The sequence below is a fragment of the Misgurnus anguillicaudatus genome, chromosome 10, assembly GCF_027580225.2.
Source record: "Misgurnus anguillicaudatus chromosome 10, ASM2758022v2, whole genome shotgun sequence".
In the NCBI taxonomy this organism is placed as follows: domain Eukaryota; kingdom Metazoa; phylum Chordata; class Actinopteri; order Cypriniformes; family Cobitidae; genus Misgurnus; species Misgurnus anguillicaudatus.
The window spans coordinates 687,016-703,475 of record NC_073346.2 but is presented as its reverse complement, the minus strand read 5'-3'; the positions used below and the strand labels follow the sequence as shown (position 1 = coordinate 703,475).

General features: G+C 37.2%; 2 protein-coding genes across 2 annotated transcripts in view; both read left to right on the top strand.

The window, feature by feature from the left end:
- Nucleotides 1-853: 853 nt before the first annotated feature.
- bbs9 (Bardet-Biedl syndrome 9) overlaps nucleotides 854-16,460 on the top strand; it is a 460,826-nt gene continuing 445,219 nt past the window's right edge. Inside the window, exon 1 of the mRNA XM_073871763.1 lies at nucleotides 854-1,007. The gene's annotated coding sequence lies outside the window, so the exon portion shown is untranslated. The remainder of the gene's footprint in view (nucleotides 1,008-16,460) is intronic.
- Nucleotides 13,780-16,063, top strand: LOC129433274 (uncharacterized). The gene has a single exon (XM_073871762.1). The coding sequence runs from the start codon at nucleotides 14,928-14,930 to the stop codon at nucleotides 15,927-15,929; it is 1,002 nt and encodes a 333-aa protein (XP_073727863.1). The 5' UTR covers nucleotides 13,780-14,927; the 3' UTR covers nucleotides 15,930-16,063.

Below are 16,460 nucleotides of genomic sequence, written 5' to 3'. Positions count from 1 at the left end.
GCTCCATCTGCTATTTCTTTTTGGAATAATTTATTTGTTAACCTGAATTGGACAAAAATATGGTCTCTGCAACAAAAAGTTTTCCTCACAAACAAAGTGAAAGAATTTTCTTTTAAGCTCTTACACAGACCCTGTAAAGAGGTTTATACAAATATTTAGAGCTGACATTATGCTCTTTTTGTTTGACTTGTTGTGATGAAACCGTTGAACATTTGTTTTGGTCATGTCATTACATACAAAAGTTTTGGAAAGATATTGATGTGTTTGTTAAGTGTAAGGATTTGCAGTACGTTTGAGAAACGTTATATTTTGTTTTTATGACACTAACCCCAAAAACAAACAAATATTTGCTTTATTATTAATTTCCCACAATGTACACAAATGTAAATTCTCTAATTCTAAACCTGTATTCTCTGTCTTCCTGAAAGATCTGCAAAATTACTTTGAATGTAATATCAGCCTCCACTAATAAGAAAGCCATAAGTACAGGTAGGATCTGTTCTACTTTTGACCTCTTCATCTGATACTGTTTAGGTGATAGCCCCTCTATTCTTATTTCTATTCTATTCTATTCTATTTTTTATTTTGTCCTTTTATTTATTTTATTTATTATTATTATCATTATTTTCTCTGGATATTGTCTCTTGTGTTATGTGGATATTGTATGTCTATTATTTTTTGTATGTTCTGTAAGTTCTATTTGTTTTACACATATACAAAATATTTCCACAGGTACGAAATGTCTTTGCACATACATAACTCCTTTTGCACAGCTGCAAAACTTTATTACATATGTGAACATCTTTTCACAATTTCACAGTATTAATAACCCTAATTTGATTCCATACTATGGGACCTTTATTTTGAAAGACGGTAACAATGCAAACATCAACAGTGGCGTCAGTACCATGACAACAGCAGTTCGAGTAACATGGGACGCTGATATGTCTTAAGCGGGCCTGATTTATCGCACATTTCTGGGAAATATCTTACTGCTCATATTAAAGGTAACGTTACAACATTTACATTTTACTAAATGTACCAGTTAGAGCAAAGCAACTTTGAACATTATAAATGAAAACAGTTTCGACCGCTAGCACAACAATAAAATTCAGTCATACTGTAAGTTACTGCTGGTTGTATTGTCTTAGCACAGCATTATTTTGCGTAATTATTGCGAATAGGCAGGTCTAAACGCTGATTGATAAACACGTATATGACCGCGTGTAACGTTAAACTTTCAGTTTTTAAGATTTGGCCAGCTGTTTGTCATGTCTGCTTTTGAACTGAAGATATTTCAACCTTAAAGGGCAGAAAAATGCGCGGTAAAAGAAAGTATTGTGTGTGGTAGTTGAGTTTTTTTGATGATTCCGGGTTTCTGTCTCTGGTAGGCGGATTAGCAGCTCTGATAAGCAGTTGGCATTAGAAAAGCAGCTTGAGCCACGGCTAATAAAAGCTGCATGAACTCAAATACATCTCGTGTTACAGCGAGTTCGACTGTGATGAAGGAAATGTTTGTTTTGCTTTGATGCGAAAGATAATATTTAATTATTTTGTTATTTTGCGCTAATTTTGTCATGATTATGATTCACTATTTTTTTTAGCATGGTCAGTATAGTTTCTGTGACAAACGGGATTAAGTGAACACTTCATAAGAACACAGTTTTTAAAACTATTGATACTTTGTATCTATGTCAACTTATCATATCATTTTCTCCGTAGCCTATTATATGAATAGTTTCGTTGTATGATTATGTAAATTACTAGACGTAGGCAATGTGAAAGCTTCTAACTGTAGGCATACACACCTCTTTATTTGTGTCCACCGCATTAATGTGTGGGTTTTCTGTGAACTATTCTATATCCTCAGTAACACTTTACAAAAAGGTTGTATTTGTTAAAGGTATTGTGGAGGATTTTCTTTTTCCGGGTGGATCATCAAGACTATTGGTCCTCCTAGTTGTCAATAAGGAGTGTCCCAGCTAACACAAATACGTAACTGTTATGTATTGTCGACGTAATATGATGACCAAACTTACGTCGTGGCGACGAACCGAGTTACGTCGTGGGGACCGGAAAAGTGAAATTCCTGGATCCGTCGCCTGCACGTAACTTTGCAACGTAATCTGCCTGTTGTGGGCACGTCGTGACAACGTAATGGATTAAAAGTTTTATGTTAGTAACCAGTTAGTAATTTAAATCTTTTATTTAATATTCTTTGGGCGGACATCTGCAGTATAACTAATTTAACTTGTCCTTATTTGGCCATTACTAAAAGACTTACCATAGCATATGAATGAAAGACTCAGAGCTTGAATACTTCATTTATTGAACATGAACATTACAAACATTTAAATAAACATATGTTAAAATGAACATTTAAATGGATTCTCCATATAAGTTAATTTAAAATGTCATTTCTGAATTGTGCAGGCGTAGTTTTGTTAGACGGAGAGAGAGCGGGCGGTCCTCTTCATGCTCCGGTTGCCAGGGTAACGCTGCTCTAACCTTCACCAGTCCAAAACGCCAAACGTGTCCCACAAAACTTTAAAATAAAGACAATAAAATGAGTAAAGGTTAAAAAATATCTACACGTTTTCATAAAAATCGATTTATTTGTTGTGAAGTTAGTATCTTTCCTGATAAAACGAAATTTCCTGTCAGATGAACATTCCTGTCAGTGCAGCATAAAACGCGGTTTATACTGTCGGGCGAGATTCTGTGAGCCTTAATAAGTATGTTAACATGCTGTTTTCATAACTCTTAAGCAGCTAGTTCTTGTGTATTTTAAACAGGTCTCAGTTCAGAGAAACAACACCGCGTCCTGTCAGCCACCGTTCTGCTGTGCACGCGCGGACGCGCGCTCTGGTTGAGGTCAGCTGAGCGGGAGGCGCGTGCTGTTTCATGTTTCCCATGTAAATGGCAGTTCGTGTGTATTTAATCTATTTTGACTTATGGATAACTTTGAGACTGAAAGTTTTAATAAGCTAACCTAAATAGAAAACGAAATTAGCCTAATGTTTATATAATTGTAAAGGTAACGAAATTACCTCCCTGGGACGTAACAGTTAAGTTCCCAGTAAGTTATGAAATTACCAAAATAGTACGAATTTATTACGTAACTGGGACGTACTTGGTTATCTTGCGACGTAAGGAGTCCGTACTGGCGACGTGGTGATTTGGTACTGTAATGGTAATGGAATTACCTCCATAGGACGTAACAGTTACGTTGCCAGCTGGTAAGTCATGAAATGACCAAAAATGACCAATAAATTACGTAACTAGTAGGGCTGAACGATATATCGAATTTTCATCGTCATCGCGATATGAACTCACACGATGAACACATCGCAACAGACAGCCTTGACGCGATGAATGAAGGGAAAACAGTAAGCGCATGTAATAAACGTTTGACCTATCACGTTTAGTCCTGAAGACATGTGCTGCGTCCGAAATCACCTACTATCATACTATATAGTAGTATGCAAAAAGCACTACATTGCCTACTATATAGTATGGAAGTAGGCGGTTTCGGACGCAGCGATGGAACCCCCAAGTCAGCTACGCTCAGATTGATTTGTGAGGTGTCAGTTGTGACGCTGTGCCTGTTAGCAAAAACTATGGCAGAGGAAGGAGAGAAGAGTGAGGAAAATGTGTTGTCAGACAAAGACCTTCTGGTGAAAATGAACAGCACTTCAGCTATATCATGGAATTATTTTGGATTTAGGAGAGATGACGCCGCAAACACAGGTACTGTGGAAGCGGTGATTCTCATATTGTGTCTATTGCGCGCTCAAGTTCATTATTTCAAATGTATGTGTGCTCTGGAAGCACAGCGGTCGCGACACGCTCGTTTTTTCCAGGTATTTCAAAAACATTTTAACTTTTCAGAATGACACAAGCGCAGTGTGCAGGTCATGTGACAATAACCTACGTGTCTTTGGTTTTCCACGTGTTTGTGAATGGCCCCTAAAACATGAAAAAATATATATATTTATCGCAACTCACATCGTCATCGCAACATTAAACAATGTCATCGCACATCGCAACTTTTCCTCACATCGTTCAGCCCTAGTAACTAGTACGTCGTGTGTTAGTTGGGGTTGCGCAATTGCATTTTTTAAAAAAAGTGGAGGCGGTTCTTTTCTAAAATTTGAGAAAATCTTCTGCTATAGACCATTTCAAAAAACATAAACAACACTGGTCCAGAAGCACTTCCTGTTTCAGTTTTTAACACTAGATAAACATTGGGATGAAGTACGTCCAACAGAACATATGGAACTGAATCAAAAAGTTAAACAAACATCTTAAAAATAATGATATATGTGAAATGAATAAAAAACAGCCACAAACTGAAACAGGAAGTGTTTCTGGACCAGTGTTGTTTACATCTTTTGAAATGGTCTATACCTTTAACATTAGTTAGTGCATTAGCTAACACGAACAATACTTCTACTTTTATATATGTATTAGTAAAATGTATTTACATTTATAAAATCAAGTGCTGTAACTCCTAACATTAGTTAATGCACCATGAACTAACATGAATAACTGAATTGACAGTCATTACCTAACATTAACAAGAATAGAGGGTTTTCACGACGCGTCATCATTACCGGAAGTCGCCATCTTGGAGGCACTCTGCATCATAACAAAGCACAGACACTGAAGGATATCACGAACATCGTCAAGGAAAATGGTCAATAATTGCCATGTTTTAGGCTGTACCAATAGGACAGTTCGAGAAAAACATTTGCAATATTATTGACTTCCAAAAGTTATTAAAAACCAGGGAGAGGAATGGCAGAAATTATCAGAAGAAAGGAGGTGCTTGTGGTTAGCAAAGCTCAACCAAGGTCTACGAGGTAAAAATCTGGACAACATCCGAATTTGTTCGGCACATTTCTTGTCAGGTATTGTGAAATGTTGATTGCAGCTGCTCATAACAAATTTTCTATTGTAATGATAATAATATTTGTAATAGTAAAAACAATTATTGCTTTGTTTTACTGTGTGTAGGGCCCTATAAAATCCGTTTTATTTTTTCCCAAATTCCTTTTTATTTTTTCCCAAATTCCGTTTTCTCCGTTTTAATTTTTGCAAATTCCGTTTTATCCGTTTTAATTTTTGGCAATTATATTTTTTACCCTTTACTTTTATTTTAGTCATAAAAAGAGTGTGCCTTTAATGTTAATGATTAAAATGTAAATGATTTGGGGGAAAAACTGGATAACAGGATTACTTAATGACTATAAAAGATGCATTTACACACGCGCACACACAACTCAATTCAATGCATTGTTTTTTAGTGTTGTTGCAGGAGGCTACAACAAAGTGTCAACGCAGTGGTGCCTTCAGAAGTGCCTTAAACACATCAATCCAGCGGAACGCGATCCATATTTTATACACAATTGCTTGAAATGCATCTAACTTTACAAACATACACAGGATAGTGATCTGACTTAGGACAGCATGAGCACGCAGCTCTTTGCACGTGCGAGCGAAAGAGAGACAGAGAGTGGCGCCATGATGCAGATGATTATATTTTAAATGCGAGAGATAGTTTGTTAGCCTCAGCTCGCTTGAAATGCACAAAACTGAACAAATACATGAGGATTTGTGTTCGCACTTCAGACATGTGCGTGAGCGCGTGCACGTGAGAGGTACAGTGAGACAGACATGGATGAGAGAGTGCATGTATCTTTGCGCTCACCGTGAACAGAGTGTTGACTAAACTTCCAAAATAACAGTTCTCCGGTCACATAAAAGTCATGTGAGACCTGCTCGGAACTAAGTGCTTAGCATCGAATTTCTTAATTTTTTCGCTGACGAAAGTCGTGGAGAGCCGCTTCGCCATGGTTTCAGTGTTTTGGAGGAGGTCTGAAACGACGGGAGGGGGCGTGTCGCCCAGATTTACTTCCCCCAGTCTGCATTTCCCCCAGACATACGTTCGTCTCCCACACAAAAACATAATTTTATTCAAAATATGTGAAATTCCACAAAATTCCGCGTTAATACTAGATTCCGTGTTAATTAGCCAATTCCGCGATTCCGTCCGCGATTCCGTGATTGCGGAAAGTATAGGGCCCTATTTATGCTTATTTTACTGTAAAGCACTTTGGTAGGACACTGGGTATTTTAAATTTGCTATATAAATAAAGCTGACATTGACATAATATAACTCATATCAAGCTACTGCATGTGGCATTAATGACTTAATATGTTAATCTTATCGTTATTAAAATGTAGAGCTAAAATGTGCTGTATTTCTCATTATATTCCAGGAAAAAAGTCTGACCTATACCAAAAGCAGTGTTTCCGCTATATGCATTCTACCGTGGCGGCCCGCCACAACTAAAACATCCCCGCCACGCCTGCGGTTGTGGATAGAAGGGATACAGCAAACGAAATCTCGCCGGATGAGCACTGTTTTATCCCAATCCTTCACCCAAACCCAACTCTAAACACAAAATTTTACACGATTGTAGGATGTATTTGTATCTCATTTAGCCAAAGCCGCTGTTTTCATTCTAATAATCCTACCTCCAAATCTAATCCTAAACTTTTCGGCTTTGCTGTATCCCTTCTAGACAAAACCCACGGCGGCAGCTCGCAAAATAAAGCTACCGAAATGTCCGCCCTGCCAGACTGGCTGTCTTAAAGAAATACATTTCTTTCTGGATTCGCGTTGTTCACTCATTTATAAATAAATATCCTAAAATATCAAAATTTCCCCCATGGGTTTAGTTTCATGCACAAATAGATTTAAATCAACAGATGATGATTAGGCTACGTCTCTGTTTTGAGAAATAATAATAAAATAAATAAGCCTACACTAAGTTACACTTAAATAATTATCAGATTGACAAAACGAAAAAATATTTGAGTTTCTGTTCTTTTTTTGCGACGCGCTCTAAAACCAAAGCAGCAGAAAGCACGTCTTGTTTTTAATTATTTTAAATAAGCACAAGGTTTTCTCCTTATTGCGAGTTTAGACAAATAAAAATACACAATTTACAGTTTCGAATGTTGTTTTACTTTTATCTTTATGACTATACATTTAGGGTAATTTAAGGTGCAAGTTCATCGCGCGTATGATGTTCACCGGCGCATATACACCGACGCAGCGCAGGGCGAGAAAAGACATGATTAAACTTTTAATTTAACATATTACGAGTTTTTTGGACATTCATTTGGAATCACTGTATTCATATAATCAACTTATCGTGCCATTAGTTATTCAGAATATAGGCTATAAGCGCAGCGCGCTGCTGACCGCTCAGCTGTCAATCTTCCGTTCTTCAGATCGACACTCACATTAAAGTTTCACATTAAATCATATATTTGTCAAAAACAAAAGGCTAAATACTGAATATTACTTACATGGGACTGCAAGACATTAATAGTCGAAGGAAACTTACATTACTCCTGTGGGAAGAGAAGTACGTTGGTAATAAAAACTTGAGGCAGAAGGTGAGACTGTTTCATCTGTTTCAGACAGCATGGTCGGGTACCCGCGGGTGAACCGCATAATATTTGATGTAACGAGTGTAATAATATTAACATGTCATTTGCGTTGTAGATGCAGGTCGGGACTCAATAGGCGAGTAAACTGCGGGTCTAACATCCAAGACCAAAATTTGACTTGATTCCGATATAGCAGTTTTTAAATGGCCCTGTGCTTATTTGTGTTTAAGCTCTGTCCGAAGAACGTTAAAGGTTTCTATTTAACTGCGCGATTTGCGGTGTGACCAGGTCGGGGTCACAGTCTTTATGTCAAACAGGCCGGGTGTGGAATAAAATTGCTGCTGATGTCGGATAACTGTCGGGTCGGGTGTTCTGTCAATCACAGCGGTGCGGATTATCAAACAGGATTGTGCGTGACTTTGCAACAGCTCTGTAACGCTAAACACGAGCACGAACTTGCACACTACATTAAAACCACAATGAAAGATCCGTACGAAGCTATAAACGTATTTTTTAAGAAAATACAGTTTAGATCAAATACAGAAAAGCAATATGCTATAAATATAAGGAAAAGTAAATGACAGCATGAAAATTAGAGCCCGACCGATTTATTGTTTTGCCGATTTTATCGGCCGATATGAGCATGTCGCAGATATATCTATATCGGCGTATAAGCCGCAGATATGCAGCCGATATGAACGTTCCTTACAGAAAACATTAAATGCTTTTAAAAGATCTAGGTACTTGTTTGTCCAGCAGAGCGTGCCCTATTGGTTGCTAATGGCGACCCGGGTCACTCACTGTAGTGACACCAGCCAACCCCCCTTCACTTCAGTCAATCTCTCAGTTCAGGTGGCGGCAGTCACGCGGTTTCTTGACAACATTTTACACCTGGTATTAAGACGCGCTTTGGTCGATTGGATTAAAAGTGGATGAGAGAGATACATTCCCGTTAAGTTTTGGTGTTTTTAATCTGTCTCTCTTGTCCACTTGCGAGTTGTTTAATATGCAAGCGGGAGAAATAACGCGAGGCGGAGAAAGGACGCGTTTAAACTGACGCGCAGTCTGTCCATGTACAGCTGCTTGTGCTGTTACCAAACATGCTCATTTCTAAGAAATTTATTAATAAGCTCGCGCAACTTTACACCCTCGCTAAATAAAAGAGGCGGAGAGCAGACGCTTTAGTTTTATAAAAGTTTAAAGTCCCGGCAGAACACTGTGGATTCGCGTCCTAAAAACGTTGTGCAGTACATTACACAATAGCCTACATCAGTATCTTGTCAGTAAGTTTGTTTGTTTGTTTGTTTATTAAGATCCCCATTAGCTGCTGCAAAGGCAGCAGCTATTCTTCCTGGGGTCTATAGACTTCAACAACAAAAAATTTATATATTCCTATAACATAAAACCATACATTATACAGACAAAAATGGAGTGCACATATTAATACATAACAATACAACTACATACTAAAAATAAAAACAAACAAAAAAAACAACAAAAACAACAACAGCTCTACATTATTCATTCTCACAATACACAGTTACAGCAATACTTCCACTACTCTTTAACCATTCATATCAGGAAAAGCAACAAATATAAATAATAACAATTATTCTAATGTAATCAGATAAAGTCTTAATCTTTTACGAAAATTCATTGCATTCATTCCCAAAATCAAAAACTGCGGAAGAGAATTCCATGCCACCATTGCTCTATACAGCACTGTCTTTTGTATAAGGTTGGTTCGACACGGAGGTAACAAAAAGCGACTCTCTGTTGACTGACGAGTGGAATATTGATGCACAGCACTAAAAAAAGACAGTCTGCTGTACAGTATTTCTGGCATTTTTGTAACAATAATTTTCTAACAAAGTTAACAATACAATAATTAATCCTACTTTTTACACTCAGCCAAACTAACCTCGTATTCAATTCTCTAACACTAGTCCTAAAAGGACAACTTAAAACTACCCAAGCTGCTTTATTTTGAGCAACTTGCAGTTTTCTTAAATTCACTTCAGTTGTACTTGACCAAATAGTTGAACAATAATCCAAATGTGATAAAACTAATGATTCAACTAATATTTTCATCACTCGATTTGGAATAAATTTTCTACAATGCTTAACAACTGCCAGACTTCTGCCCATTTTCAACAGTATTTGATTTATATGACTATTCCAATTTAACAAGCTGTCAACAGTCACACCGAGTAGCTTTACCTCCGTAACCTGTTCTATTACAATACCCCCCACAGTCAGACTCAACACAAGCGGATCTTTTAACAAATACTTGGATCCCAGTATCATACATTTACTTTTCTCTGCATTAATCACCATTTTATTATCCATAATCCAATTTTCAATTAGTTTAAGTTCAACTTGTAAGATTGTATTAAGTTCAACAAGGGTTTGTGCGGACGTATAAATTGTAGAATCATCTGCATATAGGGCCATGGTGGAATTGTCTAAAACAAAAGGCAAATCATTTGTAAAAATAGAAAATAAAAGTGGCCCAAGGCAACTCCCTTGAGGCACACCACAATCAAGAGTCTGTATATCAGAATTACTCCCATTAAATGTTACAGTAAATTCCCTATTGGCAAGATAACTTTTAATCCATTCAATAGCAGATTTTTCAAAACCATAACAGATTAACTTTTCCAACAAAACTTCATGATCAAGTACATCAAACGCAGCACTCAGATCTAACAATACTGTTCCAACAATCTTTTTATTTTCAATATCTTTTATACAGTCCTCAGTTATCTGAGCTAAAGCTGTTGTTGTAGAATGTTCCTTCCTATATGCATGCTGATAAACAGAATTTAAATCATTTTTACTAAAATACATACTGATTGGATCATAAACAATTCTTTCAGTAACCTTACTCAAAATGGGTAAAATACTAATAGGTCTACTATTTTTTCCCGACAATGGTTCCTTATTATTCTTTATAAGAGGCACAATTTTAGCAACTTTCCAACTAGTAGGAAAATGCCTTTATCAAAACTTAGATTTATTATATGACTTATAGGCAAAGCAATCACATCAGCTACTATTTTTAATAATTTCGCATCAAGGTTATCAGCACCTGATGGTTTCTCTTTCATTACTTTTAATAAATTCTCAACTGTAGTAGTACTTACTCCTTCAAGGTCAAATTTACATGATTTATTTCCCATTATTTTATTACATATTGTTCTATTATTTAAATAACTTTTTTGTTTCAGATTCATACCTTGTCTTAAAGTTATAAGTTTATTCTTAAAAATATGAACTTAAATGATTTGCAATATCACTGGGTTTAGTCAAAAAAGACCCGTCAACTTCAATAAAAGATGGCACTATTTTAGCTTTTCTCCCCATTATTGTATTAAGCATACTCCAAATTTTATTACTATCAGATTTTGCCTCTTTAATCTTATTTTCATAATAATTTCTTTTTTTTGTTCTGTTTAGTTTAGTAACATAATTTCTTAATTTCCTATACTTATTCCACAGGATACTGTTACCTGATGCGATAGCTTCAGCCTTTAGTTCATTTCTCATCTTTATGTGCTCCTTAAGTTCTAAATCTACCCAAGGAGCAGCAATGGTTCTCACAGTTATTCGTCTCAATGGCGCGTATTTATCCATGATTGGTATTATTGTACCAATTTTAGCCTCTAAGGCTCTATCAGGATCCTCCTCAACTAATAACTTTGACCAATCCACATTTCTGACTTCTTCACAATATTCATTTTCATTAAAATATTTAAATATCCTTTTAACAATCATTTTCTGCCCTGATTTGGGAACCTTAGTTTTCCTATTAATTGAAACTATATTATGATCACTAAAACCTACCGGCATAGAGATTACTTTAGAACATGAGTCTACGGCATTTGTAAAAATTAGATCAATACATGTAGCTATTTTTGAGCCATCAGATCTATTGGAAACTCTAGTTGATTTTTTTAACAACTTGTGATAAATTACAGATCTCTGTTAGTGAAAGCAACTTATTTTTTAACGAACAGTTATTCGAATGCCAATCAATATTCAAATCTCCCAAAAAATATATTTCAAATTTTGTGTCACAAACTTTGTCTAACATAGTACAAATCTTATCTAAATAAACTATAGGTACATTAGGTGGTCGATAACAAACACCAATTAGAACAGGCCGAAGATGTGGTAACTGCACTTGTAACCACAGAGCTTCTACACCCACACAACCAAAATCATTTCTAATTTTTGCAGGTATTTGATTTTGAACATAAATTGCAACCCCACCACCGTATGCATTTCTATCACGTCTATACAGATTGTACCTATTTATATGCAATAGTGAATTATCAATATTAGAATCTAAATGTGTTTCTGATATTGCCAGAATATGCAAATTATTATTTATTAGAGTTTCCGAGATGTCCTGAACCTTGTTTCTCAGACTACAGACATTTAAATGTGCTATTCGTAACCCTTTATTAATTAATCTATCTTTTACCATAACCGTTGTGTCTGATTGAACATCCAACAAAAGTAGAGCTGTACAACAACCATAAATAGGATCTAACAGAAAAGCATACAGACAAACCCACATAAAAACATACAAACAACCAAAACAACACACAAACAAACATACACGCACACACACTCATGCACACCCCACTTGTCAACATATATGAGCAAAACCAAATGGCAGCCACGCCATCTCCGAACATAAACATAAATCATTTTCACATTACTCTGCGGTAACAAGTAAATAAACTTATATCATTTGGTTATTATGAAACATTCCGTTCTACAGTCTCAAAATTCTTCCTGCTACCTCTCATCGAGCCTCCTCTGTCTTTTTTGTCCAACTCAGGCTCTATGACCGTCTTTAGATATGTCTCTGCAGCTAGATGGTTGGAAAACTTTTTCGTATCTCCTTTGAAAGTCAGAATCAAGGTGGCAGGGTAAATTATGCCATGCTTAACTCCCGCACTCCATAGTTTCTTCCTCACGTCCCGAAAACTCGCTCGTATTTTAGCCATCTCTGTCGAAATATCTGGAAAGAAGCGAAGTTTCATTCCGCGAACTTCTAGCACCCTTTCTTCTTTCGCAATCCGCACAATCTCATCTCTCACCACCAGCCTCTGCAGTCTTACTATCATTACCCGTTGTCCAGTTGTAACGTTACTCTTAGATCCCACGCGATGTGCCACCTCCACCTCTGGCACGAGCTGGAGCTTATCACTGAATAACTCTTTTAGCAGTTGAGACATATAACTTGTGGGATTTCCCTTCTCGACATCCGAGGTCAGGCCCATAACACGGACATTATATTTACGATTGTGACTCTCCAAGCGCTCAGTTTTCTCCTTAAGTTCATCATTGTCTTTACGTAAACGTTCATTTGCGCCCTCCAGTTTGGTTATACGGCTATCGAAGCTACACAATGAAACCTCTATTTCACCAATTTTAGTAGCACAGCCAAGCACCTGCTCCTTAACAGCATTAAGCTGCGGTTGTAGTCTATTTATCGCCTCATCGAGTTCCTCTCGCATTATCCTGCGAATCAGAGAGGTTAATTCTTCCATGTTAGCCTCTTTAGCTGTCATGTCTGTAGCGATAGCGATCACCTGTTGAGCGGGGACAACTTCTCTGTGCTTTGTTTGTGCTTTTCTCCTCTTTGGGGGCATAGCATACGACGAACCACAGGCTACAAACCTCGGCTTTAAACAAATTTCATGCTAGATCAGAAAGTTGTTTGTCATTACCACAGTTTTTGTCGAATTTGTCGGAGACTGGCGTTATCCGTTACACCTAGCCCTCACGCATGCTCAGTGAAGCATTGACGTCTTTACGGTAAGTTTCTAATTAATTTGTGAAGTACATAACTTACTGTAAAGCTAAAAAACAATGACCTTGTAAGTTTCCACTTTTTAAAATAAGCCCAATATAACATTATTCTCATCAAAACTGACAATGATTTACGTTATATGTATTTTGTTTTGTTTGTGTTTTAAAGTTATTTATAATAAGTCAAGTTTACTGTTTTGTGCACTTATATCAGAATCATTTTGGATAATAAAGTTTATTGTTAACTTGTAAAACACACCTGCCTATATTACATATCTTTGTCAAGTCATTTTAAGTGTTTGATCACCACATTTGTGGTGTGATCATAGAGTGATCATTGCAAAAAAGTATTTATATATAGTATATTCTGTTAATGTATATAGTGTATTCTATCTACAGTACTGTAGTAGTATAATATACTGTAGTATATGTGTACTGTACTATAATATGCACATAAAAAATATCAGCCGATATATCGTTATCAGTCTTTTTTATTCCCTAATATCTGTATCGGCATCGGCCCCAAAAAAATGCATATCAGTCGGGCTCTAATGAAAATAAAAAAAATACATGTTAGTTTACTGTAGCCTATATTCTAGGGTTGTGCCGATAGACGATAGTATCGTGTATCGACGATCTTCAGACATATCGTCAATGGCAGGCTTTCATGGCGATAGTCAGGACGATAGTTGGCGAATGGTTATTATTATTATTATCATCATCATAGTTTTATATTAACACCGACAATGCATGCTTTTCCTCACATGAGGGTTTGTGGGCTTCACTTTAAGCGGAGAGCTTGTAAATAGAGAATTCCTTCTTGCACGTACCTGCACTTAATGCGCGCGTCTTGGTCTCCTTCTACCACTAAATCCAGCGCGCCGCGTCATGAGCAGCTGCGCTTCTCTCTGTCTCACGTGCACCCGCTCTCGCGTCTGTCCGCAGTCTAAACATAAACTAAAGTAGTAATCCTTATTTGTTCAGTTTAATGCGTTTCATGCGAGCTGATGCAAACTTTACTTTTTGTTTAAAATATGACCCGCTGCATATTAGCGCCTCTCTCTCACTCTCGCGTACGTGCAGAAAGCTGCGCTCTGTCCGAAGTCAGATCACTAGGTATTAATCCTGTTTATGATATGCATTTGATGAGTTGTAGCAACACGTCCCTCGTGTTTAATATATGATTGTGTTTAAAATATGATCGCGTTCCGCTGGACCGATGCGTTTAGAAAGGCACCTCATGAGAGCACCACTGCTTGACACGTGTAGTCTTCTGCAACAGCACTAAATAAATGCATTGAATAGTTTGTATGTGCGCGCACGTGTGTGTGCGTGCGCAGATGCATGTTTTTACAGTTATTAAGTAATCATGATAGGGTTTTAATAACGCGCTCGCTTTAATGGCATCAGTTTTAAGAAGGTTGCAGTCATGACGGTGTAACGGTCTTGTTTTTTTTGTCCACCCATCAAGTGACTTGTTATGAGTAAAAATTAACAAATAAAAAAAAGAGTAAACTACTGCCACGCCCCCCGATAATATCGTGTATCGCCGATCTCACAGGCTGACGATAGGACGATCTAAAAATAGGGCATATCGCCCAACACTACTATATTCTATATTTAAAAAAATAATGTACATTTATAATCATCATGGGTGCCCCCTGCCGCCACAGCTGGAAGAATTTTTAGAGGAAACACTGCAAAAGGATGACCCAGATTGGGTGCCATCTGTTGGACTGACAGGTCGGCAAGGAGGTTCACCTCAGTCAACCAAAGAAACAGGGAACTCACGCTACAAGCGTCGCATGAACCGAACCCAGCAGAGACTGAAGGCTGAAGCTGCTGCTCCTGAAGCTGCTGCCGCCGCTGCTGCAGAGACTGATCATGACCCCACTACAACTGATTATGTCAGTGATAATTTTTGCTGCACAGGGACTCAAACTGAATTGACTGGTGATGACATTGAGGCTATGACCACTGAACTTCAAAGTCTTAGAACCGAAAACATTCAATTATGCTCTGTTGTTGCACATGTGTCCACTTCCTATGACCAAAGTGCCTTTGTTGATAAGGTTGAAAAGGTTTTATTTTTCACTGGCCTACCTACATACCAGCTACTGTTAGTACTCTTCACATTCCTTAGTCCCCACCTCCCTGTGAGGAAGTCACTTGATAAGTTTAAGCAGTTGATGCTGACACTGATGCGTCTTAGGCTCAATGTTTCCACAACCTTCCTGTCATATGCATTCAATGTGTCAATAGCCACTGCTTCAAGGATAGTCACTGATGTCACTGATGTCATTGATGTCATGTTTATTCGTATGAAGCCACTTGTCATATGGCCAGAAAGAGATCAATTGCAAAAAACCATGCCAATGCAATTCAGGAAACATTTTGGGAAAAAGTGTGCTGTTATTATTGATTGTTTTGAGGTTTTTATAGAACGTCCTTCTAACCTTAAAGCAAGAACAGAAACATGGTCTTCATACAAGCACCATAACACAGTTAAATTATTGATTGGTATTACACCTCAGGGCACAGTCTCCTACATTTCAAATGCATGGGGAGGGAGAGCAAGTGACAAATACATAACTGAAAACTGTGTTTTTTTTGGACAAAATACTTCCTGGTGATCTAGTTCTTGCTGACCGTGGCTTTAATATTCAGGCCACTTTAGGTTGTAGAATGGCTCATGTACAAATTCCAGCCTTCACTCGTGGAAAGTCACAGTTAGCTCCTGTTGACTTAGAAACCACAAGGAAAATTGCCCACGTCAGGATTCATGTAGAGCGTGTGATTGGTTGTGTGCGCCAGAAATATACTATTTTGGGCGAAATATTGCCAATTGATTTCTTGATGTGCAAAGATAGTGATGGGTATTGTACCATAGATAAGGTTGGACTTGTCTGTTGTACTCTGGTGAATTTTTGTCCATCAGTAGTTGATTTTGACTGAAGTATATTTTTATATGCACTTTGCCAATAAAAATATAAATTACTCCATTGTCTGGACTTGTCTATATAGCCGAAAATGATCTATAAATTATTGTTCATTTACAGTTATAATGTCATTGTTATTGTTTTGTTGTGGATGAAAAACACAGCATATCATGATCATTAGAACACAGATTTATTAAAGGAAAAACACACTTTTATCAGAACACT

Coding starts and splice junctions, on each gene's coding strand:
- LOC129433274 (XM_073871762.1), top strand. CDS start 14,928: ATGTACATTTATAATCATCATGGGTGCCCCCTGCCGCCACAGCTGGAA.